Source organism: Telopea speciosissima, chromosome 5 (genome assembly GCF_018873765.1).
Source record: "Telopea speciosissima isolate NSW1024214 ecotype Mountain lineage chromosome 5, Tspe_v1, whole genome shotgun sequence".
Taxonomy (NCBI): Eukaryota; Viridiplantae; Streptophyta; class Magnoliopsida; order Proteales; family Proteaceae; genus Telopea; species Telopea speciosissima.
The window spans coordinates 6,528,795-6,554,561 of NC_057920.1; the positions used below are offsets into that span (position 1 = coordinate 6,528,795).

Genomic DNA, 25,767 nt, shown 5'->3' on the forward strand with positions numbered 1-25,767 from the left:
AGTGTTCTACTGCCTATTTGGAGAACTCGATCCAAAGCTGGATCAATTTGGCCCAGCCATCTCCTTAAACCTGTTTTCTTTCTCTTTCCCAAACCCTAACCCTAGACTCCATTAATCCACCATAACTTGCTGCCAATTCAACCTAGACCTTCACTGGTTTATTTAGTTCGGTTAAATCATCACTGAAACAAGTAAACTTAACACCTCACACTAACCCTAACATCTGAACCCTAACTTCCATTAAACCCTAAAACTAAATTTAGCCGTCCTAGTTTGAAACCCTAAATTGAATCATCCTTTGAAGAACAGATTCTGGTTGTCTTCTAGTTTGATTACTTTCAATCTAGAACTACATTACAAAGAATCAGACACTTTCTGCAGTTTCGCGTACTTTTAAGTTTTTGTCTTCTGTTTCAAATAGGTTTGCGAGCAAAGGTAATGTTAGAATGTAACTTATGCTTCCAAGTGATGCAATTGCACAGAATACAATTTTTTTTTTTTTTGGGTTTAATAATTTGTTCATTAGATCCTTCCAACAAACATTCTCAACTCAAATTCTGCTGGAATTCCTGGAACTTCCAACAAGGTCCTCTGAAATTTTTTGCAGGGGATGTGAAGAACGCTCATTTGAAGAAACTGGATAATGCCTTGGAGAACCTGCAGCTCTTCAAGGCAGATTTGCTGGACTACAGCTCTATCCACACAGCCATTGTAGGGTGCGATGGAGTATTTCATGCTGCAAGCCCAGTCCCTTCAGGAACTGTATTGAATCCTGAGGTAAGGATACCTCCCTTTAAGCTATTTCAATGTGATCATGTATGTCAGCTGGTCCAAATGTGCTTCACTGTCTCTGTGATGGTGTTTATCTCAGATATTTTTAAGGTAATCTGATGTCCCTATGATAAACATAAATTGAACTTTGTAACAGCTTAACACTACTTGTGGCATTGCTGACCTTTAGCAAAAAAATGCTGCTTGTGGCATATCACAAATGTGCAGCTTATATAGGATGTAGTCTGAAAAAAAAAAATTACAAATCTAATTGAAGTATCCTTATCATATCATGCTGTGACATTTTTTGGTTGTCAGAGAAAAGGTAGCATGGTTTGTTGGTAGACCATTTTCCAGTTTTCCTCATTTCTAAGGTCCATGATGATTTCTTCTCTGGTATATCAAATATCTTTTCCCTCTCTTCCCTTCCCTCCCTGCCCTTCATAAGACACAAAGCAAAGGGCCAATTGGACTGATGCTGAGCAATATGCATTTTCCACTATAAGAATTCATCTTCCATGTTGGATTTGCACACACACACACACACACACACACACACACACACATACATATATAAATAAATATATATATATATTTGTATCTTATCTCAGATAATTCTTTCACAGGTAGAACTTATTGAACCTGCTGTTACTGGTACACTTAATGTACTAAAGGCATGTTCTGAAGCAAAAGTGAAAAGAGTTGTGATTGTGTCATCCATAGTTGCTGTTCGCATGAATCCAAATTGGCCAAAGAATCAACTCTTGGATGAAACATGCTGGTCTGATAAGGAATACTGCAGGGAAACCAAGGTAAGCTATTGAGAAATATACCATTCAGATTTGATTCAATGAACTAGTGTTCTAAAAAAATAAATCAGATTGTTTAGGGCAAATTAGTCAGTGTTTGGATGTTTCCATCATCCGATCTGTGATTCCTTAACTACAAATTTGTGCAATATGTTTTCGATATTGCAGATATGTTTTTGGCTTTGTCTATGATGCTAAATGCACAAATTTATGTTTTTGGTTTTGTGTCTTGGGTCTGCAGATATAGTGCTTAAAATTGCAGCCTCTAGAACACCTCAATATTTCTTTTCTTGAACCAATTAAGTGATGAACGTGAGCAAGGCTCTGAAAATTAACTTCAGGAAGATAGAATATGGTGTAAGAAGTCTTCAAATTTTTTTTCCTGGTCTTGGTTATCTCAATTGCTGGATTTATTTTAGCTTGTGGTACCATAAGCAACTTGATAACAAGCTGGTAAATCCACTTTAAATGTTAGATCATGCCTGAAGTTTGAGAACATTGAAGGGGTTCTTGTTACTGCAGAACCTGCTTTTCATTTGAGAATTTCTGAATCATTTTCTTCATGTCAAATTGTTGCATGTGCTTGAGTTTACCGCCCATCACTGATATCAAATCCCAGCCTACTCTGGTACCTAAATCTTGTGTAGAAACCAACTTGGTCAGTTGGTCAATGGAATCGATTAACGAATGATGCCCCCAAAAGAGTTCTTTCCGGTTGCTTCTTAAAATTGTAATTACTGATTACAGTAATCAAACAGAAATTTAATGTGCTTGAATGAAGAATAAACTATTGTTTTACCTGAGAGTACTGAAATGAAATAGATGAAATAAAACTAGTTGAACAGTCCAGAGAACTTAAAAGAGAGTTTACCTGTGTACATCTGTTATTTCTTGAGCTTGCATCAAGATGATTGTCGTCCCCGTAATTGCTTGAAATTCCTGACAATAAGAGAGTTTCCTAGGAATTTATTGAAATGTTTTAGACATGGAAAAATACACTGAAACATTTCTGGCTTGATTTCCTAGTCAGTGCACTTGGTAAAGCTGTACAGCTATTGTTCAAATCTCCTGGATATTTGTGGGTCCTCTGGGCTTATCTTTTCTTTCATTCCTCCCCCTCCCCTTCTTTTGGTTTGGGATATTGCTTGGCATGGATTCGGGCAGGGATGTAAATCTAAATTGGTCTATCCTAGTATTCTGAATCATACAAGGATTGTAGACTCTTGCTCTATGGAGTATGGAATATTTTTCTTGTATAAAGAAAGAGAGGGTCTCCTGGAGTGAGTGCAACTCGTCACAGTGTGCTCATCAGTTTGTAGTTGTAAATTGTAATATGCTATTTTTCTTCTTCTTCTTTGGGTGGTGGGGGGGGGGGTTGTTTTGAAGCTTTTTTATGTTTCTGTGTTCGTTTTTGCATATACTAATCCACTAGTTCTCTGGTCTGAAATTTCTTGATTTAGCTTCCACAACATAATGAAATGGCAAAACTGTTTTATGTTTGATGTCACTTGATATTATTATCTTGATTAGAAATTCCTTAGTTCATTCTAACTGTTTCTCCTGGTTGACATTGAAGATTTTGGGATTGTATCTGCATAGGAAGGTTTTTCTGTATTTAGACTAAGCACCCATTTTTTCATGTTGTTGCCAGAATTACTATTGTCTTTCCAAAACTATAGCAGAAAGTGAGGCTTGGGAATATGCGAAGAGAAGTGGGCTTGATGTAGTAACCATTTGCCCAACTTTGGTTATCGGCCCAATGCTGCAGTCTACAGTAAATACTAGTAGTCAGTTTATTCTCAGGCTTTTGAAAGGTCTGCTCTTACATTATGGCATACTTAGGTCTTTTTTTTTTCATATCTAGTACGCACATGTTGTCTTTTCTTTATAGCGTATACATGCATGTACATATGTAAATAGATTTGCACGTTGGGACATATAAACTTGGTGAGCTTCAGCAGCGTTGTCTCAGGGCCCCTCAATAATCTTATAATTATAAAATAGTTTACACTGCATAGAGGGTGGCCCTTGGTGCAATGGTAAGGTTGCTCCAGTTTCGAGTCTGGAAACTTATTCTCTGCGAAAGAAGGGGTAAGGCTGCGTACATTATGACCCTCCCCAGATCCCGCAGTGGCGGGAGCCTTGTGCACTGGGTATGCTCCTTTTACACTGCATGAGTGAACTCTGCTGGGTTCACTGACAAAAAAGAAGAAGGATGCACTAACATGTTCTATTGATTTATAACATAGATATGTATAATTTTGTTATGGCTAAGATTTTGTAAAATTCTGTTTTAATGTAGGAGTCTTCCTGTGAGAAAATTTCCCTCTACATTTTCATACCCATTTGCATGCTGAGCTGACCCCCTTGTAGACCTATCTTTTTTACCTTGTTGGAAATGGAGGTTTATTTTTATGTTACTTCTTTCCAACATTTCCAAGCAGGAGGATCCGAGTCTGTGGAAAACAAAGTCTTGAATATCGTAGATGTCCGTGATGTAGCTGAAGCACTGCTGCTGGTATATGAGAAGCTTGAAGCAGAAGGGAGATACATATGTACAGCACACAAGATCAAAACAAAGGACTTGGTGGACAAGCTGAGAAGCTTGTATCCTAACTACAACTGTCCAAAGAAGTAAGTCAATTTTCATGTACTAAGAAAACTATAAGTGAAGGCCGTGAGGCTGTTGGGCCCTTGTACAATCTGGGTTCACCTTGTCATCTGTCTAAAGGGTGTACCCAGTGCATGAGGCTCCTGCCACTGCGGGTTCTGGGGAGGGTCATAATGTACGCAGCCTTACCCTTGCTTTTGCAGAGAAGGCTGTTTCCACTTGAATCCGTGACCACTTAGTCACATTGGAGCAACCTTTACCGTTGCACCAAGGCCGCACTCATCTTGTCATCTGTCTCTGTATTTCAATACATGGAGCCTTTGCTTGGCTTAGTCTTAGATCGACCCAACCCACCACAGGTTGCTTAGGTTTAGTATATTGGGTTAGACTTCTTAGATTAGGATAAAGTATGTAGCTCTTTGGGTTTGGCTTTGGTTGTTCCATACCTGTTCCAAGTTTCAACTCTGGCAATTTTTGGCCTGTATTCATCATGTCTTGGGTTTATCTCCTGCACCTTACACCTGAGTAGTGAACTTAGGTATTACCCTGATAAGATCTTCTCTTAATCTTATATTATCTATGATTTGGCAGTTTTACTGAGGTAGATGGTCCTAAGCCTGAGTTCGGAGAAATTGCAGCGGCTGGGATGGAAATACAGGCCATTAGAAGAGACTCTCGTTGATGCTGTTAAAAGCTACCAGGAGGCTGGTCTCTTGGATTAACTAAATGACTTTCTTCTTTTTCATTGACTGTTATTAAGACATTGTTTGTTTCATTGTAAATTTCACCTGCAAATAATATTTCTTGAAAAGTTTGCTCCATGTAAAATTGTTCTTATTTTTCACCCCTAAACAAACAGCAGAAATTGCTCTTCTGCTCCTCTCTCCTAATCTCAAGTCTCAGGTCCAAGTTCTTCTCGTTATAGTTTTCCTTGATCAACTTTGTCTAATGTGACTTGGTGTACAACTTTCACATGAATAGTGCAAGAGTCTTACCATTTCGTACGGACTTTGCTTCTTGTCCCCTTCCCTCAGTGGCACAGTTGGGGTCTTGTAATCTTGCATCAATCGCAGGGCACGCCACTCCTCTGTCCAGACACAGGATGTATGAAATGATTGCGATCATTATGCGTGCCACTGTGTCTGGCATAGGGGCACCGTTCCAGCACTGGTTGGCATAATTTCTCTGTTATAAAAAAAAAAAAAAAAAAAAAAAAAAAATCTGTGGGGAAGACCTGTTAAAGAGCTGTTGGATGCCCGAGTAGTCACATGTTGATATCTCCACTTAGCATTGCCGAGTTTTAAGGAATTGAATAATTTTCCCTGAGTTAAGCACGTCCAGTCATTACTTTTTTTCTGTTATTTTTGGTAGGTGAAGGGGAATTTTATTCAAGGGGAATCGGTCTTACAAGTCTGAGGCTTTCTTGGAAAAGAAAGGGAATGGATTGAGGCCAGATTGTCCTACACCGGTTGGACATGCCCTTCCGGGTTAAAAATCCCAGTCACTAACACGTGGGTCCCATTCTCATAACCATAAGAATCTCACCACCTCACAGATCCCGCTAAACAAACGGGGCCTTGAGGTTTCAAGCTATTAGATGGGAATCCAACTAATCCCTGCCTGGCTGCCCTCTTTCTGAACCAAGAATGTCTTCCGAACTAAACTTTAGAAATAGAAAGTACGGAGAAGTGTTCGGATCAGGTTCCCGTACCTGTACGTGGTCCGACCTTGGGACCTGATCCGTGCCCACGTGGATTCCATGTTGGCACGGATCAGATTCCTAGATATCCGCCACTCGCTATGTTCTCTTTCTTAAGCATTTTTCCACCACCTAATACTAAAACAATAGGGCTGCCGTCTGCAGAAACTGGTGTCGGAGAAAAAAGTGTTGGGTTCTTTAATCTTTGAAGGTTAATCGTCAATGGCAGAGAAAGGAAGAGTGTGTGTGACAGGCGCAGGAGGGTATGTGGCGTCGTGGCTTGTGAAGCTTCTCCTTTCTAAGGGCTACAGAGTCCATGGAACACTTAGAGAGCCAGGTGACTCTATTGACTCTTATTAGATTTCATCCGCTGTTACTACTCTTTTCTCTACTCCATGATTGTACTACTTATTGTTTGGTTTCTTTATTTGCTTAATTTATTTGATGAAATTATAAATTTTATTTTGTTGGTGCATGCGGCATATTTCGATGGTCCTCTTACATTCTGTGTCTCAGCTTCGTGGTTAGAAGAAAGAAATGAGATATATCCCTTTATTGGTTTTGGTTTTTCACCCAAGTCAATATTTGATTACTTCAAAACTGTTAGAATAAAGAAAAGAGTATACCCCTTTATTGTCCAATCAGTAGTTTCTCAGAAGCTTTTGGCCATCTTTTGTTTGTTCTTCTTATTGTATTATTTTATGTGGAATAGTCCTTACTCTTACAGTTTTGGTTTTTTAGGGGTGGGGGACGATTCGTCTCTGTTTTGCATTCTTAGTACTGTATGATTCAACAACGAGAGAGATAGAGAGAGAGAGTTTATGAATCAATTTTCTGGATAACTTTTTGGCTTTCTTACAACAACAACAACAACTCAGCCTTATGAATCAATTTTCTGGACAACTTGGCTTTCTTATGGAAAATAAACCACATCCCTTATTTTTACACCACTTGGTTGCAACTGTGCAATTGGGATAACAAACTGGTTTATTTTGGTTATTGGTTTCGATTGAAGAAAAATGCGGACAGTGGTAGGATTAGTAGCATAATAGACAGTAAAGTTTTGTTTTTTCCCTAACAGTTCTAATAAGTCCAATAAAAGAGCTAGACATTGTGAATTAGAAAGGGAAAAAGTTCTCCTGGATGACTGTCTTGCTAGGGTTAGTAGGAAGTGTGGTTTTATCTTTTGCTAAATGGAGGGTGATGTGGTCATCTAGACCGTTTAAATATATAAGCAATGATTTTTGGGGCCAAGTGTCACATCTGGGCTTACTTAATGGTGTGGAGCCTCTGCAATTCAAAGGTTGATTTTCTCTGTAAAAAACAGCACTTTGCTTTTGCCTTATGTGAAATCCTTTTGGACTGAAATTTGACATGATGCCAACCTGTCTTGTTTTTTGCCCCATCTGAGCAGCTTCATGGCAGATGGGGCCCTATAATACTCGTTCTGTTAAGCCTCTCCCAAAACTGTTTCTCTAATCAATTTAAATAGTTCATATGGGGAATGTACTGTCATTCTAGGATGCAGATTAATTAGTGTCAAACAAGTGTTTGTAATGCCAAAAAATGAGGCCTGTGCACCATCTTGGTGGACCTTCAACTCCTCATTCTATTTCTTCAATTTCAGCCATACTGAGGGATGATGTTTGGCCAATCCAGACCTTCTTAGGGAGGGGATAGATGGCCCATGTGTCTAGTTTTATGGTTCACCTTGGCTATATGGCACACCATGTGTTGGGATGGCTTTATTTTTCCATTTTGCCAGTTGCAAAGTGCTTTTGGTATAAAATTTACTGTGAGTTCAAGCTGAAGTGTCCTTTATTATGACCCTTTTGGGTTTGTAGACTAAGCTGCCACGTGGAAGACTCCTTGGTAGAGTTTGGTAGTTTATTGTTAGAACTGAGCTGAGGATCATTTCTAAAGATTAGTGCATGGTTTGAATACTATCCATAACTAGCTTAACAAGAAGGCAACTTGTAAATTTTTGGCTTTTCCAACACATAAGCCTTGTGTTTTTTTTTTGGTCCCAAGGGAATCATATTGCCCAAGTCGTGTACAATCCTTTGGATAAATTGTAGACAGGTTTCATACCCTGACCTATTCTTAATTCTGGATCCTTTCCAAATGATATAAATTGTTGCAAATTTTGCGAAAAAGTTTAATTTGTTGGGTGTGAATTCATAGCATTAAGCAAATTTTGGTTGAATCTATATGGTTACTCCAATTTTCTTTGAAATGTCTTGATAGATTTTAACCATTGGTCTAAGGTTGAAATACATTATGTATGAAGAAGAAGATAAACTTATATGGCTGTCTAAGTAGAAACTGTGTTGGTTCTGATTTGCTACCTGATATTTAGGTCAAACATAACAAATATAGGGGAAATGATAAAACTGTTCACAGATCAGCTGAAACTAAAAGCAAATCTGATAGCAGATCGAATCAATTTCCATACGAGTTTCACATGGACAAAGCAAAGTAAACCTGGCTTGAGCTGAAAATTTTGAGAAGCAGATACTCTCTTTCAGAGTTCTTAGAATTCAGGAGCTATCTGTATTGTTCGAGCCCCATCCACAGATGTCAGGCATATAAATTAATAAATTGAGCTCCAGATAGAGAAGATAAATCTATTGAGAGAGATAGAGGCGGGCTAGAATTTTGTTGCCCTCCAAAGATAACTACAAGTGTTCAAAGGTTATCCTGGTCATATAAGTACCAGATTGAAGAATGAAAATGACAAACGAGACAATAGCTTCCCCACCTTTGCTAAGCTTCCTGCAAAATTCATCCTGGTCAACTTCCAGCTTAGATCTCATCCGTACAATCAGATTATCTAGATATTGACTTCATAGAGTGCAAAATAGAGTCTAGGATCATGTTATCCACAAGTTCTTCAAAAAATGCCATAGAGAGTATTTTATGCACAACGAGAAAAGGTCGTTCCTCACATCTTATGCTCATTTACAGCTATTTTATTCACAACCAAATACCGGAAAACTACATCTTCTGTGGTTTTTTTGTCCTCTTTTATAAGCAAACAGCCAGACACTTTCTGCAGTTTCAGATAATAATTTTTTCTTCTTCTTCAGTTTCAGATATAGGTTTATGGACAGAGGTTATGTTTGAAAGTAATTTATGCGTTATGGAATCCCAAATCATGCAATTGCACAGAATACAATTTCTTTTCTTTTTTTTCTAAAGATAATTTTTTTCATTAAAGCCTTCCAACAAAAATTTTTAGCCGGAATTCTGCTGAAATTTCTGGAACTTCCAATAAGGTCCTCTGAAATCACTTGCAGGGGATGCGAAGAATGCTCATTTAAAGAAATTAGACAATACCTTGGAGAACTTGCAGCTCTTCAAGGCAGATTTGCTGGACTACAGCTCTCTTCACACAGCCATTGCAGGATGTGATGGAGTATTTCATGTTGCAAGCCCAGTTCCTCCAGGTGCGGTTTTGAATCCTGAGGTAAACATACCTCCTTTAACCTATATCAATCTAATCATGTATGTCAGCTGGTCCAAATGTGTTTCACTCTATCTGTACTTGGGTTTGTCTCGAATACTTCTGAGGTAACCTGATGCACCTGTGGTGAACACAAGTAGAACTTTGTAACAGCTTAATGCTAATTGTGGCATATCACATATGTGTCGCTTATATATGATGTAACCTGAAGAAAAACAAATCCAATGGAAGTATCGTTATCATATCATGCCATGATATTCTTTGGTTGGCCAGAGAAAAGGTAGCATGGATTGGTCCTTTGTTTTTGGTTGACCATATTCCTGTTTTCCTCATTTCTAAGATCAATGATGATTTCTTCTCTGATACATCACATGATCAAATATCTGTTCCCCTCTTTCCTTCCCTCCACTCTCCTAAACAAGACACAAAGGGAAAAATGAATTGGACCTGATGCTTAGCAATATCCATTCCGCACAATAAGAATCAATCTTCCATGGGATTTGCACATATATTTTCTGTATCGTATCTCAGATAATTCTTTTGCAGGTAGAACTTATTGAACCTGCTGTTACTGGTACACTAAATGTACTCAAGGCATGTTCTGAAACAAAAGTGAATAGAGTTGTGGTTGTGTCATCTGGAGCTGCTGTTGCCGTGAAACCAAACTGGCCAAAGAATCAGGTTATGGATGAAACATGCTGGTCTGACAAGGAATACTGCAGGGAAACCAAGGTAAGCTAGTGAGAAATATATGAGTCAGATTTGGCTCACTGAACTAGTGTTCTAAAAGAATTAATCAGATTTTTCAGAGCAAGTAAGTCAATGTTTGGATGTTTCCGTAATTTGATCTGCAATTCCTCAACTCTACCTGTTTGTGCCATATGTTTTTATTATCGCAGATATGTTAATTGCAGCAACAACTAGGTTTACTATCCCAACCACAGCAGGACTTGTGACTCACGACCAGCAAGCTATCTAATGTAAAACTAGAACCAGAATAGGTCTAATCCCAGGAAGGATCAAATAGAAAACCCTCCAATAAATAAGAAAATCATATGAGGAAACCAAGAGAACAATGGGAACTCAAATGAGGGAACAATTTCCTTGGTTGAAGTAACAAATAAAAACCCATAAAATTTGTAACCTGTTGAAGCAGCAATGATCTTGATGTGGTAATCTTCAAGAAATCGATGTGACAATCAGTTGAAAGAAATCCCAGCAGCTTGTAGCACTCTTGAGATTGATTTGAACAAAATTAGGGTTTGGATTCAATAAGCGATGGAAGGGGATAGGGGAATGGTATGTGGAAGGTGGAGGCTATGTCAGCCTGGGCATCTCACCCATCATATCTCAGGATTTTCACAAAGGCTCAAGCCAATATTTCATTAATCGAATTCGTGTACAATGCTGGCCTCCCTTGCAAACTTATATAGAAGACTAAAAAATAGACTTAGGTACTAAAAAAGAAAGGCCAAACCCTATCATTAACTAATAAGGTAACCTAAATTGACTAGGAAAGTGGAATAATAAAGAAAACAGACTCAAAATCGGACTCTCTAAACTAATGAAGCAATTCCCGTTTTCCTACTTTCTACCCCTGATTTAGGCTTACTAAATTGGCCAATTACAAGGTAAACCCATGGGATCAAAGTCCAATACATATATGACCCAATCCAAAGCTTTTTTTCAATAAAATAAACCCTTTAGGTGACTTATCTACATCACTAGCACTACTTAAAACTCCCAATCTAGGGTTTAGATAACCCCAAATGCTGCCCAATTAATTGTTGTCAGAAGTACGTCAAACCCTCAAAAGTCAAAACAAGATGAAGATCCAACAGTCAGATCTCAAGTTATAAGCACAATACCAAAATAGAAACTAGTACTCAGATTTAGTAACAATACTCTATCTTATCAACCAAATCTCAAAACAACATGAAAATTTTGAATTTATACATAAAACACAAAACTAATCCAAGGGCTTCATACCTCAGATCAACAGTTCATGAGATTAGCAACTAAAGACCACATTTAGAAGCTAACATTATCTAACAAAGCAATGGACATAAATCCACCAAATTCCAGTCGAGGAGTTCTATTATGGCATTGATCAAACCTCCAAATCGACTGTCAAATCTGAAGGTTGGATGTTCCTAAAATGATAGCTTAATTCAGAACAGGAAAAATCAATAACCAAGGTACCATGGGTCTAATTCAGTTGCTGGAAGTCTGAGATTCTTCAACCGTAGTTCAACCTCATCATCAACAGTGGACTGGTGATGACCAATGAATACCAGCAGAACAGCAAGGCAGTAGCAACCATTAAATTGAAATAAACAGAAAAGAAAGTTTCCCAAAGTAGGCAAGATGGGATCAATCAAAATAGAAGAAGAAGAAGATAACTTGGGTTTCTCACCCCAAACACCAACCAGCTTCTAATTGATGGTCCAGCTTCACACCGGAACCGAAACCGAGTCTCACAGCTCCTGTTTCACACTGTGATGCAGCAGCTACTTATTTTTTTAATAGAAAAAATCGTGACCTCCCTTCAACCCTTCTTTCTTATTAAATAAAGTAGTCACTGTTAAGACATAGAAACTATTATGTGCTTATAAGTTATTGTTGAAGAACTGTTCACGTGAACAGTGACCTGAACAGTGATTTGGTTTTGGTGTTTTATAAACTCCTAGTTGTAGTTTGAGTCTGTCCTATTTCTCTTTGAGTTGTTGTAGTCCTAGTTGGTAGTCCTAGTTCTACTTTGAGTCCTAATTGTTAGTCTTAGTTTTATTATTCTCCTATTGTAACTTGGAATCCTATCCTGATTAGGAATCCCTAATCAGATTAGGAGTTCCCTCTTTTCTATTGTTATTTCAAGTTATAAATACAAGTATGCTGAGGGAGACTGTTATATCCAACAGTTCTCTTCTCTTCCCATCTTCTTCTCTTCATCGCTTCTTCTTTTCTTCTCGGTTTTGGTAGTTTTCAAGTGTGTTTTGCTACATAGTATCAGAGCACAACCATTAGATTGTCTGTGATCTGCGACACTGGTTTGAGTCTTCTAAATAATCAATTTTCTTTAAAGGGTGCAGCACCCTATGCTGCATATTCTGAGAATTACACCCTAGATGAAGTTTTCAAGAGAAAACTAGGGTTCTACTGCTACTACATACCTGAAGCAAAGGATTGACTGGAGTCTTCAGTTTATATTACATATTCGAAGATATCTTCTGCCTTCTTCTGAGTTCTTCTATTACGTGCGATTGTGCTGCTGCTTAGAAATCACTTCTGGAGTTTGCTGCTACTTGCAATCCAAAGTGAAGTCCTTTTTAATCTGCTGTTCTATTCCACAGTGAAGCCTTTAATTTACTCCAATCGATCCATCACTTTTATTTTCAGGTACAGAATTTTAAAGACTTAATTACATCCTTTCTTTCCTGATGGGATTTTCTCTGCAACTCTTAGGTTTTCAAATCCTACTGTTGCTGATTGACTACTGCTATTATTAGGTTTTCTTTCAACCCTTATTCTGCTGGTTCTTATTTCTGCTGCAATTCCCTGCTGCCACCTTTGGTTTATATACCCTATTTCTGTCGATTAGTTACTGCTACTGCTTTTGGGTTTTCAAACCCTAGTCTGGTTCTAAGTGAGATCCACTTGTTACTGCTACTACTACTGCCGATTGGTTGCTGCTACTGTTACTGCTTGGACTTGATAATTATATCTATGGCTGATCCTAAACCACCAACGGATAATGTTCAAGTATTGATTACCACTATTAAACTCTTAGGAGTTTCAAATTATTTATTATGGGCCCAGGCAGTTCAAGCTTATATACGTGCCAAGGACAAACTGAAATACATTACCGATGATCCTCCTAATCGTGATCATAAAGATCCTACCACATTCACAGTTCATGAAGAGTGGATGCGCAAAAATTCTATTGTCAAGATATGGCTATGGAACAGTGTTGAGCCTGCTATTGCCTCTAATGTTATGTTTCACTCCCTTGCTAAGGATGTCTGGAATGGCTTACATGAAAGCTTCTCTCAAGAAAGGAACATCTCCCGTATGTATGATCTCTATGAGAAATTATTTAACTTTCAACAAGGAGATAAAACCTTAAATGAGTATTTTGCCAGTTATAAGGGCATGTTTGAAGAACTACAGATACATCAGCCTTTGACCACCAATCTTGATCAGTTAAAGCAACAAAGAGCTGAGTTCCATGTTGCGAAGTTTCTTGCTGGACTACACCCTGACTACCAGTCTGTGAAGAGTCAGCTATTCACAGGAGAGAAGGTTCCTTCTCTCAATGAAGTTTTTTCTCGTATTAACCGTCTGGCTAATCCGTCCAAACTTGACAGTACTCCCAAAGAAAACTCAGCCTTTGTTGCAAATCGTGGTCGGGGACGTGGTCGTGGCCAATTTAGAGGCCGTGGTCGTGGATCTAATGGACGAGGTATAGGTACTCAATATGTTGACAAGTCTGCCCACCAATGCGCTTATTGTGGAAAACCTAATCATACTGTTGACACTTGTTGGGCCAAGCATGGAAAACCTGATTGGGCGAATGAACTAGCCAATACTGCCACCACTGAAACTACTACTGAGAAACCTAACAGTGATATGAATCAGAGTTCATCAACTTCATCTTCTGTGTCTCGTGAGGATTACAACCAACTAGTCAAACGCCTCCAACAACTTGAAGCTACATATGCCTCTTCCTCTACCGCCACTCTAGCCTATAAAGGTAATGCTGCCTTTTTCCCTTCTTCTACTTCTTGGCTTATCGATTCAAGTGCTTCATGTCACATGACTGGTAAGTCAAGCTTATTTTCTTCCATTAATTCCATTCTAACCTCCTCCAATGTTTTTCTTGCTGATGGATCCTCTACTAAGATAACTGGTCATGGAACTGTTTCTTCAACATCATCCATGACTTCCTCTCCTGTGCTTCATGTTCCTAAATTATCCTTAAACCTTGTTTCTGTTAGTCAGCTTACTAAATCCCTTAACTGCTCTGTAACCTTTTATCCTTCTTATTTTGTTTTTCAGGACCTTCAGACAAGGAAGAAGATTGGTGGAGGGCTTGAGCACAATGGACTATATTACTTGGATGGCACCGAACCTTCCACTGCTGCTACGTCTACTACCATACCATCTCCCATGCAATGGCATCTACGCCTTGGTCTCCCATCCTTACCTAAACTTCAATTAATGGTCCCTAGTTGTAAGTCCACATCTCACCTTGAATGTGAGGCTTGTGAATTAGGCAAACATCATCGCTCATCTTTTCCTGCCCGTACTTTACCTAGAAGTTCTTCATTGTTCCCTTTAGTTCATTCTGATATTTGGGGTCTGTGTCGTGTTCGTAATAGGTTAGGATTTTCTTATTTTGCTAGTTTTGTGGATGATTATTCTCGCTCCACTTGGGTTTATTTGTTAAAGGACCGGACTCAATTTCTTACTATGTTTAAAATTTTTTATCAAGAAATAAAAACTCAATTTACCACATCCATTCAAATTTTTCGTTCAGATAATGCTTTGGAGTACACCCAATCTGCAATTTCTAATTTTTGCCTCACCCATGGTATTCTTCACCAAATTAACTGCTCTTACAGTCCACAACAAAATGGGGTGGCCGAACGCAAAAATTGGCACTTACTCGAAGTTGCCCGTTCTATTATGGTTCACATGAATATCCCCAAACGTTTTTGGTGTGATGCCGTTCTTACGGCCTGTTATCTTATTAATCGTATGCCTTCTTCCGTTTTACAAAATAAAATTCCTTTTTCTCTTCTTCATCCTGATCTTCTTTTGTTTTCCTCTCCACCATGTGTTTTTGGTTGTGTGTGTTTCGTTCACATTCTCCATCCCACCATTGATAAACTCTCTCCACGATCAGTTAAATGTCTTTTTCTTGGTTCTTCCAGTACCCATAAAGGGTATAAATGTTTTGATCCCATTTCTAACAAACAATTTATTAGTGCAGATGTCACTTTTTTTGAAAATACTCCCTATTTTCCTTCTTCCATTGTACCATCTATAGTGAACCATGAAGTTCCTTTAGGTCCACCCATACCCGTTCCTTCACCAATTCAAGTCTGTCACTGTCGTCGATGTTGTCCCCCAACCTTACCTTCCACCACCATATACTATACCTGCTCCCACGGTTCCACCACTTGTACCCATTCCTACTACATTACCCACAGATCCTGTTCCTACAGTTCCGGTCCTATCTAGTGATCCAGCGGATGCTACTCAGCCACCTAATGATACAGCGGATGTCACTCAGCTCGACACTCAATCTAACTCCGATGCTGAAGGCTTCATCGACTTACCCATTGCTTTTCGTAAAAGTACTCGCTCTTGCACTCAAAGATCAGTTTATCCTATTGAGCACTATGTAACTGTTGAAGTCGATAATTATATGGGCAAATAGGTCTTTGTGTACTTGCTTTATTTCTGTTTTTTATATTTCAGCATATGAAAGGGGCAATTCTGTCCAAGTAAAGTATTTTATAAATAAGCAGTAATTAACCTGTGAGAGAATATTTCAATTCTCACGCAGGTCTTCTCTTCCACGAGACTTGCTCTCCTCTTCTCTCTTCTCTTCTACTTTCTCTAATCTGGTTTTCTAACTTCTGGTATTATATCATGGTATCAGAGCGAGATTAATCAGATTAGAATAACCCCCACGATCCTCTTCTGATTTTCCTTCTTCGATTTTGGTTTGTGGTGTACAGCCACCTATAGCTGTCTCCTCTATGATGTAATTCCACTCCTTGAAGAATGAATGGAGTGATATATATTATTAACTACTTGATCTGATGATCAATTGGAGTTCTCCCTCAACCATTCCTGAAGACTGTTGAGATCAATTCCAGGGTAAAACCCTGATAATTATCGATTTTTCTTTGGATGTCCTTGCTTCATGTCCTGTGGTTCCGGCCTACTTCTACATGTTATTTAGTGCTCCTCGAGATTATTGTACCCTGTTTTTGGGTGATGATGCTGCTGCGGTGAAGATTTCTTCTCCTTCTCAGAAACTCTGAGATCGATTCTGCCGGTACATGGTTTTGGCTGCTTCTATCAGTGTGAGCCTGCTGCTGTCTATTGCATCTGGTTTGCTGGAGATTATTCATACTTTTATTATCTACTGCTGCTGTTTAGTACTGCTGTTTTTGGCTGCCTCCATTGAGTGATATTGGTTGCTACCTCTCTACATTTTTTCTGAGTTGTTTTTTTTTTAAGTTTATACACTATGGCTGATTCGAAGACCTCCAACGACAATGTGAATGTTCAGATTACATCCATAAAGTTGAAGGGGGGTTCCAACTACTTATTGTGGGCACAGGCTGTTCAAGTTTATATTATAGCTAAGGACAAGTTTGACTATATTACTTCTCCTCCAGCACCTGACTCTAAGGAGTATAATACTTGGAAAAGGGAGAATGCTATTATTTTGATTTGGTTGTGGAACTCCATGGAGCCAGACATTGCTGCGAATGTTATGTTCCACACCACGGCAAAGGGAGTTTGGGATGATCTCAAGGAGACATACTCTCAAGAGAAGAGTATGACACGTATCTTCGACCTCTATGAGAAATTATTTCAATTTCAGCAGTCAGACAAGTCTCTCCAAGACTATTACAGTACTTTTAAGGGAATGGTCGAAGAACTAAATATGTTCCAGCCCCTCACCACTGATATTGAGAAGTTGAAGGCTCTAAGAAACGAATTTTTTGTGTCTAAATTTTTGGCTGGTTTGAATCATAGTCTCAAGGCTGTTAAAGGACATCTTCTTGCTGGTGAATTTGTCCCCACCTTGAATGACACCTTTTCTCGATTGCAGCGTATTACTTCTCCTAGCTCCAAGCCTGACACCAATCCAAAGGAAAATTCTGCTTTCACTACTACTAGAGGCCGTGGTTCAGGGGGAGGACGTTGATCTGGTGGTCGTAATTCTGGCGGACAGCATCTTGACAAAGTAGCCCGGTTATGTTCCTATTGTGGGAAGACAAATCACACTGTTGACACTTGCTGGTCCAAGCATGGGAAACCCGAATGGGCTCAAAACTTGGCCAATCATACAGCTTCTGAAGATGGTTCTGATTTTGCTACACCAGCGATTCTAAAGTTGGTTTGACCGTGGGAGATTCTTCCACCAACCTTCGTGATGAGATGCAACAACTCATGCGTTGCATCAAGAGTCTGGAATCATCCACTTCTACTTCTGGGGCATCCACCACCACTGCCACCTTAGCTCATGCAGGTACTCCTACCGCTCTCCTTTCTACTACTTCCATACCCTGGATCATTGATTCGGGGGCTTCCGCTCATATGACTCGTAAGTCATCGGGTTTTAATTCTATCTTTTCTAACTCTCACACCCCTCCTGTTATTGTGGCCAATGGTTCCTCCACTCCTGTTACCGGGCATGGTACTGTATCTCTTAATTCTAATATTTCTCTTTCTTCAGTCCTACATGTTCCTCAATTTCCTTTAAGTCTTCTTTCTGTTAGCCAACTTACTAAAAATCTAAATTGCTCGGTAACCTTCTTTCCTTCTTACTGTGTTTTTCAGGATCTTCACACGAGGAAGACGATTGGTGGAGGGTGTGAGAAAGATGGCCTATATTATTTGCATGGCGCTGCCTTGTCTGCTTCGCCTGCAGCTACTACTGTTGGTGGAGAGTCTCCGTTTCGATGGCACTGTAGGCTAGGACATTTATCTTTATCTAGATTACAGGTTGTTTTTCCCCAGTTTAAGAGTTTGAATAAATTAGAGTGTGAGGGCTACGAGTTGGGTAAGCATCATCGTGCTACTTTTCCATCTCGCTCTATGCCCCGTAGTAGGTCTTTATTTTCCTTGGTGCATTTAGATGTGTGGGGTCCTTGTCATGCTAGCAATAGACATGGTTTTCGTTATTTCGTCACTTTTGTGGATGATTATTCCCGGACTACCTGGCTGTACCTTTTAAAGGATAGATCAGATTTTTTAAATGTTTTTCAGAATTTTTGCAATGAAATAAAGACTCAATTTAATGCTTCTATTAAGATATTTCGGTCTGATAATGCTCTAGAGTTTGTTCAAAATGAGATCTCCTCTTACTGTGCTTCTATTGGGATGATTCATCAGACTAGTTGTTCCTATACTCCTCAACAGAATGGAGTTGCGGAACGAAAAAATAGGTACTTACTTGAAGTTGCCAGGGCCCTCATGTTGCATATGCAGGTGCCCAAACACTTTTGGTGTGATGCAGTTCTTACTTCGTGTTTCTTGATTAATCGTATGCCCTCTTCTGTCCTTGGTGACAAATCCCCTTTCTCTATTTTATTTCCCGGTGTTTCGAGTTTTAGCTTGCCTCCTAGAGTTTTTGGGTGTGAGTGCTTTGTTCACAATCTCCATCTTCATGGTGATAAGTTGGACCCTCGGTCCACCAAGTGTATCTTCTTGGGTTACTCTAGGACCCAAAAGGGTTATAGATGCTATGACCCTCTCACTCGCAGACAATTTGTGAGTGCGGATGGCACCTTCTTCGAGGGTACATCCTATTTTTCTGACAATCCTACTGTGTCTAGTGATCCGTTAGCTGTGTCTGAGGCTCCTCTTATTCCTGCCATTGTTCCTATGACTACTCCACTGCAGGTGTACCGGCGCAAGAGGCACTTTGGGCAGCTCCATACGAATCAGACTGGCCCATCTGCATCGCTTCCTGCACCTCACTCAACCTCTGGTGGAGATCCCACCTTACCTGCTCTTCCTGTCTCCCCAGCTGATCCGGATCTTGATGACTTTCCCATTGCTACTCGGAAAGGTAAACGTTCATGTACTCAAAAGTCTTTCGTTGCGTATCCTATTGAACAATTTGTTTCTTTATCCCATCTTCCTCCTTGTCCCCATAGTCTTGCTACCTCTGTCTTCGTATACTATTCCCTGCACTCACACTGAGGCGCTTCATAATCCTGCCTGGCAACAGGCCATGGATGTGGAAATGGATGCTTTACTGACTCGACATACATGGGAGTTGGTGGATTTACCTCCTGGTAAAGACCGAGTTAGGTGTCGGTGGGTGGACACTATTAAGTACCATTCTGATGGGTCTATTGAGCGGCTTAAAGCCCGCCTGGTAGCTGAAGGGTATGCCCAGATGTACGGTGTTGACTATTTTGAGACCTTTTCTCCTGTGGCTAGGCTGAATTCTGTTGGCATCATTATCTCTTTAGCTGTGAATTTTGCTTGGCCGTTGTATCAGTTGGACATCAAGAATGCCTTTCTTTATGGTGACCTACTTGAAGAGGTCTATATGGAGCAACCTCTAGGCTATGTTGCTCAGGGGGAGAGTAGTGGTCGTGTGTGTAGGCTGCACAAAGCCATTTATGGGCTGAAACAGTCTCCGCGTGCATGGTTTGAGAAGTTTAGTTCTGTTGTCACACAATTTGGTTTTACTCAATGCTTTTTTGACCATTCTGTGTTTGTTCGCCGCCAAGGAGAGAAATTGGTGGTTCTAGTGGTTTATGTTGATGACATCATTGTGTCAGAAAATGATGAAAATGGGATCCAGGAGGTGAAAAGTTACTTACAGCAACATTTTCAGACCAAAGATTTGGGCCAGCTTCACTACTTCCTGGGGATTGAGGTTATTCGAAGCAAGAAAGGAATCAGCCTGTCCCAAAGGAAATATGTACTAGATCTGTTGACCGAAACTGGTATGCTTGCTGCAAAACCAGTGGATACTCCTATGGACCCTAGTCATAAGTTTGGTTCTGATGATGGTGAGAGTCTTAAAGAAGTTCATCCCTATAGAAGCTTAATTGGGAAATTGTTATATTTGACAGTTACTAGGCCAGATATTTCCTATGCTGTTGGGGTTCTCAGTCAGTTCATGCAGTTCCCTTGCAAGTATCATTGGGATGCAGCTATTCGTGTTCTTCGGTATTTAAAGGGAGCCCCTGGGAAGTGACTGATTTATCGTCCAAATAAACATATGGAGTTGGTTGCTTATTCTGATGCTGATCGGGCAGGTTCTGCTACTGACCGTCGATCTACTACAGGATATTGTACTTTTGTTGGGGGAAACCTGGTTACGTGGCAGAGCAAGAAACAGACCACGATTGCCAGGTCCAGTGCTGAAGCCGAGTATAGAGCCATGGCCCATACCACTGCAGAGCTGATGTGGGTTAGGTCTCTCCTTCTTGAGATGGGGTTTTCTATTCCAACCCCGATGAAGATGTTTTGTGACAACCAGGCAGCCATCTATACTGCTAGTAATCCCGTCTTTCATGAGAGGACTAAGCATATAGAAGTGGATTGTCACTTTGTTCGTAGTGCCGTGTTGAAGAAGCTGGTTGAGACACCTTTTGTCTCTTCATCTGATCAGATGGTTGATGTGTTCACAAAGTCTTTATTTGCCCCTACTTTCCGGTCTTGTTGTAACAAGCTGAGCATGGGTGATATATATGCTCCAGCTTGAGGGGGAGTGTTGAAGTCGATAATTATATGGGCAAATAGGTCTTTGTGTATCTGCTTTATTTCTGTTTTTTATAGTTCAGCATATGTAAGGGGCAATTCTGTCCAAGTTAAGTATTTTATAAATAAGCAGTAATTAACCTGCGAGAGAATATTTCAATTCTGATGCAGGTCTTCTCTTCCACGAGACTTGCTCTCCTCTTCTCCTCCCCTTTCTTCTTCTTCTCTCTTCTCTTCTACTTTCTCTAATCTGGTTTTCTAACTTCTGGTATTATATCAGTAACCATTTCTCATCTTCCTTCTCACTATCACCCACTTGCATCAGCATTATCTACTAACTTTATTCCTCACACCCACCATGAGGCATTCTCTCATCTTGGTTGGAAGTCTGCCATGGACACCGAGATGAATGCATTGTTATCTCGCAATACCTGGACTCTGGTTTCACTACCTGTTGGGAAAGATCTTGTTAAGTGTCGGTGGGTTTATACTATCAAATACAGTCCGGGTGGTTCTGTTGAACGACTGAAGGCTTGCCTGGTTGCTAAAGGCTATACTCAAACCTATGGTGTGGATTACTTTGAGACTTTTTCTCTAGTTGCTCGTCTGAACTCTGTTCGAATCCTTATTTCTTTGGCTGTTAATTTTGATTGGCCCCTATACCAAATGGATATAAAAAATGCTTTTCTCTATGGTGATCTTCAAGAGGAGGTTTATATGGAGCAACCTCTAGGGTATGTTGCTCAGGGGGAGTTTTTTACCAAAGTTTGCAAGCTTCGTAAGGCAATTTATGGGTTAAAACAATCTCCACAAGCGTGGTTTGATAAGTTCAGCTCCATTGTTACTAAGGTAGGATTCTCTCAGTGTTACTCTGACCATTCTGTTTTTGTTTGCCGTTGGAATTCTAAAGTGGTGGTGATGGTCGTCTATGTGGATGACATTATTATAACTGGTAATGATGCTTCTGGTATTGCCCAAGTTAAAGCATATCTTCATCAGTATTTTCAGATGAAGGACTTGGGTGCTCTCAAGTATTTTCTTGGTATTGAGGTTTTGAGAAGCAAGAACGGTATTAGCTTGTCTCAGAGGAAATACGTCCTTGACCTTCTGACTGACACTGGAATGCTTGCTTCCAAACCAGCAAATACTCCTATAGATCCTCATAAAAAACTTGGAACCGATGAGGCCGAGGATTTTTCAGATGTTCATCGATATAGAAGACTAGTTGGCAAACTTATTTATCTTACAGTCACTCATCCAGATATATCCTTTGTTGTTGGGGTTATTAGTCAATTTATTAAGTGTCCAAAGAAAATTCATTGGGAAGCTGCTTGCCGTGTGTTGCGCTATCTAAAGAGTGCTCTTGGTAAGGGTCTCATTTATCGACGTAATCGAAATGCTAATCTGGTTAGGTTCTTTTATGCTGATTGGGCTGGTGCTGATGGTGATAGACTGTCCACTTCTGGTTATTGTACTTTTGTGAGTGGAAATTAGGTCACATGGAAAAGCAAGAAACAAACCACCATTGCTCGATCCAGTCCTGAAGCCGAATATCGAGCGATGGCACATACTATAGCTGAGTTGATGTGGGTCAAATCTTTACTCCAGGAATTTGGGTTTCCCATCAACCAGCCTATGCAAATGTTTTGTGATAATCAAGCCGCTATCTATATTGCAAGTAATCTTGCTTTTCATGAGAGGACAAAGCACATTGACGTTGATTGTCACTTTGTTTGGGATGCTGCTATGAAGAAGTTGGTTGTTACTCCTTTTGTTTCTACTACCAATCAACTTGGTGATATGTTTACCAAGCCACTATTTGGACCTGCTTTCCGTCGAAGTTGTGCCAAGCTGTGTCTAGGTAATTTATATGCTCCAGTTTGAGGGGGAGTGTTGAAGAATTGTTCATGTGATACTGTTCACGTGAACAGTGACTTGGTTTTGGTGTTTTGTAATTAGGATTATAAACTTCTATGTATAGTTTGAGTCTGTCCTATTTCTCTTTGAGTTGCTGTAGTCCTAGTTGGTAGTCCTAGTTCTACTTTGAGTCCTAATTGTTAGTCTTAGTTTTATTATTCTCCTATTGTAACTTGGACTCCTATCCTGATTAGGAATTCCTAATCAGATTAGGAGTTCCCTCTTTTATATTGTAATTTCAAGTTATAAATACAAGTATGCTGAGGGAGGCTGTTATATCCAACAGTTCTCTTCTCTTCCCATCTTCTTCTCTTCTCGGTTCTGGTATTCTTCAAGTGTGTTTTGCTACAGTTATAACAGCAACAATTAAAAGTAGAAACAAAATACTAAAGATCCTGCTTAAAATTCCTATGCAAGACATATAGTAAAGGGCTTTAATGGGTCCAGACCTGGCCCATTAATTAGGTCTAAAACTTGAAACATAAATGAACTGCTGGGCTTGAAGGCTGGTCCTATGGGGCTTTAAAGTTGGCTGCTGCTGGTTGTCTGTTTTTCCTACGAATCTACCACAGTTTAAACCTTGGATCTACATCACTTTGTCTATGATGCTCAATGCACTAATCTATCTTCTTTGTGCCATGGGTCTGCAGATATAGTGCATAACTGCAGCCTCTGGAACATCTCAGTATTTTTTTTCTTGAACCATTTAAGTGAAGGATATGAGCAACGCTCTGAAAATTAACTAAGCATGAATATGGTGCAACTATAAGTCTTCAAATTTGTTTTCTTGGATTGGGTTATCTCTGTAGCTGGATTTTTTAAAAAAAAAAAAAATCTTGTGGTGCCATTAGTAACCGGATAACAAAATACTTGACCATGCATGAAGTTTGAGAACATTGGAGGGGTTCTTGTTACTGCAGAACCTGCTTTTCGTTTGAAATATTCTTAATCATTTTCCTCATGTCAAATTGTTGCATCTGCTTGAGTTTACCACCAGCCACTGATATCAACTTTATCAATGGGTTGAAAGACGCAACCCAAATTGAAAAACCACAAACTAGAAAATAGTGAGGTGACGGAGATTTAAACATCTGAAAACTTGGCATAAAAAAGCACGCCTGGAAACTTAAAGAGGTGTGAATCTGGCATTTGGTATCTGGGATTAGCTGCAGCCGCCAAAAGATTTTTTCCGGCTGTTCTTAAAAACGTAACATTGACTGCACTAATCAATTAGAAATTTATTGTCTCAGAAATATAATGTGCCTTAATGATGAATAACCTAAGGTATTATCAGCATTAATAAATGATTTGAGAGTACTGAATTAAAATAGAAGAAATAAAACTAGTTGACCATCCCACTGACAACTTGAATGAGAGTTTGCTATTTGCACCTTTGTTTTTCTTGGGCTTGCATCATATAGATTTTGGATGATCGTCATCTCCTTAATTGCTTGAAATTTCTGAACACAAGTTGAATTTTCTAGGAATTTTATTGAAATGTTTTGAACATGAAAATAAACTGTAGCATTTCTAGATTGATTTCCTATCCAGTGCACTTGGTAAAGCTGTACAACTATTGGTTAAATCTCCTGAATATTTGTGGGCTTCGGGCTTTTCTTTTCTCCCCCCCCCCCCCCCCTCCTTTTCCCTTGCTTTTGGTTTGAGATGTTGCTATCCATGGATTTGGTCAGGGATTTAAATCTAAATTGGTCTAAGGCCTAGACTGTGGACTCTTGCTCTTTGGAAGAATATTGTTATTGGATAAAGGAAAAGAGTGGCTCCTAGAGTGAGTGTGACTTGTCAAAGGGTGTGTATCAATTTGTAACAGCATCAACCTAAGAAATCAGCAGGGAAAGAGAAGAAGCAGCACCAAAGGGGGGGGGGGGGAGAGAGAGAGAGAGGTCACAGCTAAAATTTAATGTCTAGCTGAGACCCATAACCCATTATAAATATAAATTACAAAGTGTAGTTACAATCGAGTACGTAACTTAAACTAACTAGTTACAATACTGCCCTTACTTCACTGCACACTACCCACACTACCCAAGATAACCTTAGAAGAGTGGTAACACTTAATAACACTTAACAAATGCTATTATTGTTTTTTTTTTTTTTTTGGGGTGTGTGTGTGTATGTTTTGAAGCATTTTATGTTTCTATGTGCTCGTTCTTGCATATAGTATTTCTCATGAGTTCTCTGATCTGTTCAATCCCTTAATTGTGCTCCTACAACATAATAAAATGGAATAACTGTTTTATATTTGATATCACTTGATACTGTTGTCTTGAATAGAAATTCCTATTTCTTTTTAACTTTTGATCGTTTCTCCTTTTTAGCATTGAATATTTTGGGATTATGTCTGCATAGGAAGGTTTTCTGTACATTCAGACTAAGCATCCATTTTTTCATGTTGGTGCCAGAGTTACTATAGTCTTTCCAAAACTGTAGCAGAAAGTGAAGCTTGGGAATATGCAAAGCAAAGTGGGCTCGATGTAGTAACTGTTTGCCCAACTCTGGTTATCGGGCCAATGCTACAATCTACACTGAATTCTAGTAGTCGGGTTATTGTCAGGCTTTTGAAAGGTCTACCTTTACATTATGGCATAATTAGGTCTTTTTCTTTGCATATTTAGTGTACGCACATATCTTTTCTTTATACATGCATGTACATCCATAATTAGATTTGCAAGTTGGGACATGTAAACTTGATAAGCTTCAGCTGTATTGTCGCAGAGATCCTAACTAATCTTATATTTATATAGTAGTTTGTGTTATGTGTCTCTCAAATTCTTGTACCCGTTTCAAAGATCTGCCCGCTCCGACATTTTTTGGTGGCCACCTGAATGGGATTGTTTCTGAGTTCTATGATGCTATACCCGATGGGTCGGACCCGTTTGGAGGAGTATTTATATGTTTACCCCTCTTGTTGTGTAAGCAAGTGAAACAAGTGACATTAGGGGATTTTCGAGTTTGGGTTTTTGGGTCAGAGTTCTTGCTGCTGTTTTGATGTTCTTGCGAGATC

At 39.5% G+C, this 25,767-nt stretch overlaps 1 protein-coding gene and 1 long non-coding RNA gene across 7 annotated transcripts in view; one reads left to right on the plus strand and one right to left on the minus strand.

Annotated features, from left to right (window-relative positions):
• The window catches only part of LOC122660997 (cinnamoyl-CoA reductase 1-like), a 62,518-nt gene that overhangs the window by 13,781 nt on the left and 22,970 nt on the right, over window positions 1-25,767 (plus strand). For 2 of the 6 annotated variants that reach the window (XM_043856280.1, XM_043856277.1), the window contains exons 2-5: window positions 608-777; window positions 1,398-1,583; window positions 3,232-3,394; window positions 4,025-4,214. In XM_043856280.1, the coding sequence (XP_043712215.1) occupies window positions 608-777; window positions 1,398-1,583; window positions 3,232-3,394; window positions 4,025-4,214 (709 nt within the window). Of the gene's footprint in view, window positions 1-607; window positions 778-1,397; window positions 1,584-3,231; window positions 3,395-4,024; window positions 4,215-25,165; window positions 25,329-25,767 lie in introns of all 6 variants that reach the window. The other 4 variants (XM_043856281.1, XM_043856278.1, XM_043856279.1 and 1 more) reach the window with 3 other exon arrangements.
• LOC122660999 lies at window positions 619-9,320 on the minus strand. The gene is made up of 4 exons (XR_006332814.1): window positions 9,287-9,320; window positions 5,540-5,546; window positions 3,944-3,946; window positions 619-694 (listed from the first exon to the last, which is right to left on the minus strand). It is a non-coding gene; the product is annotated as an uncharacterized LOC122660999 (long non-coding RNA).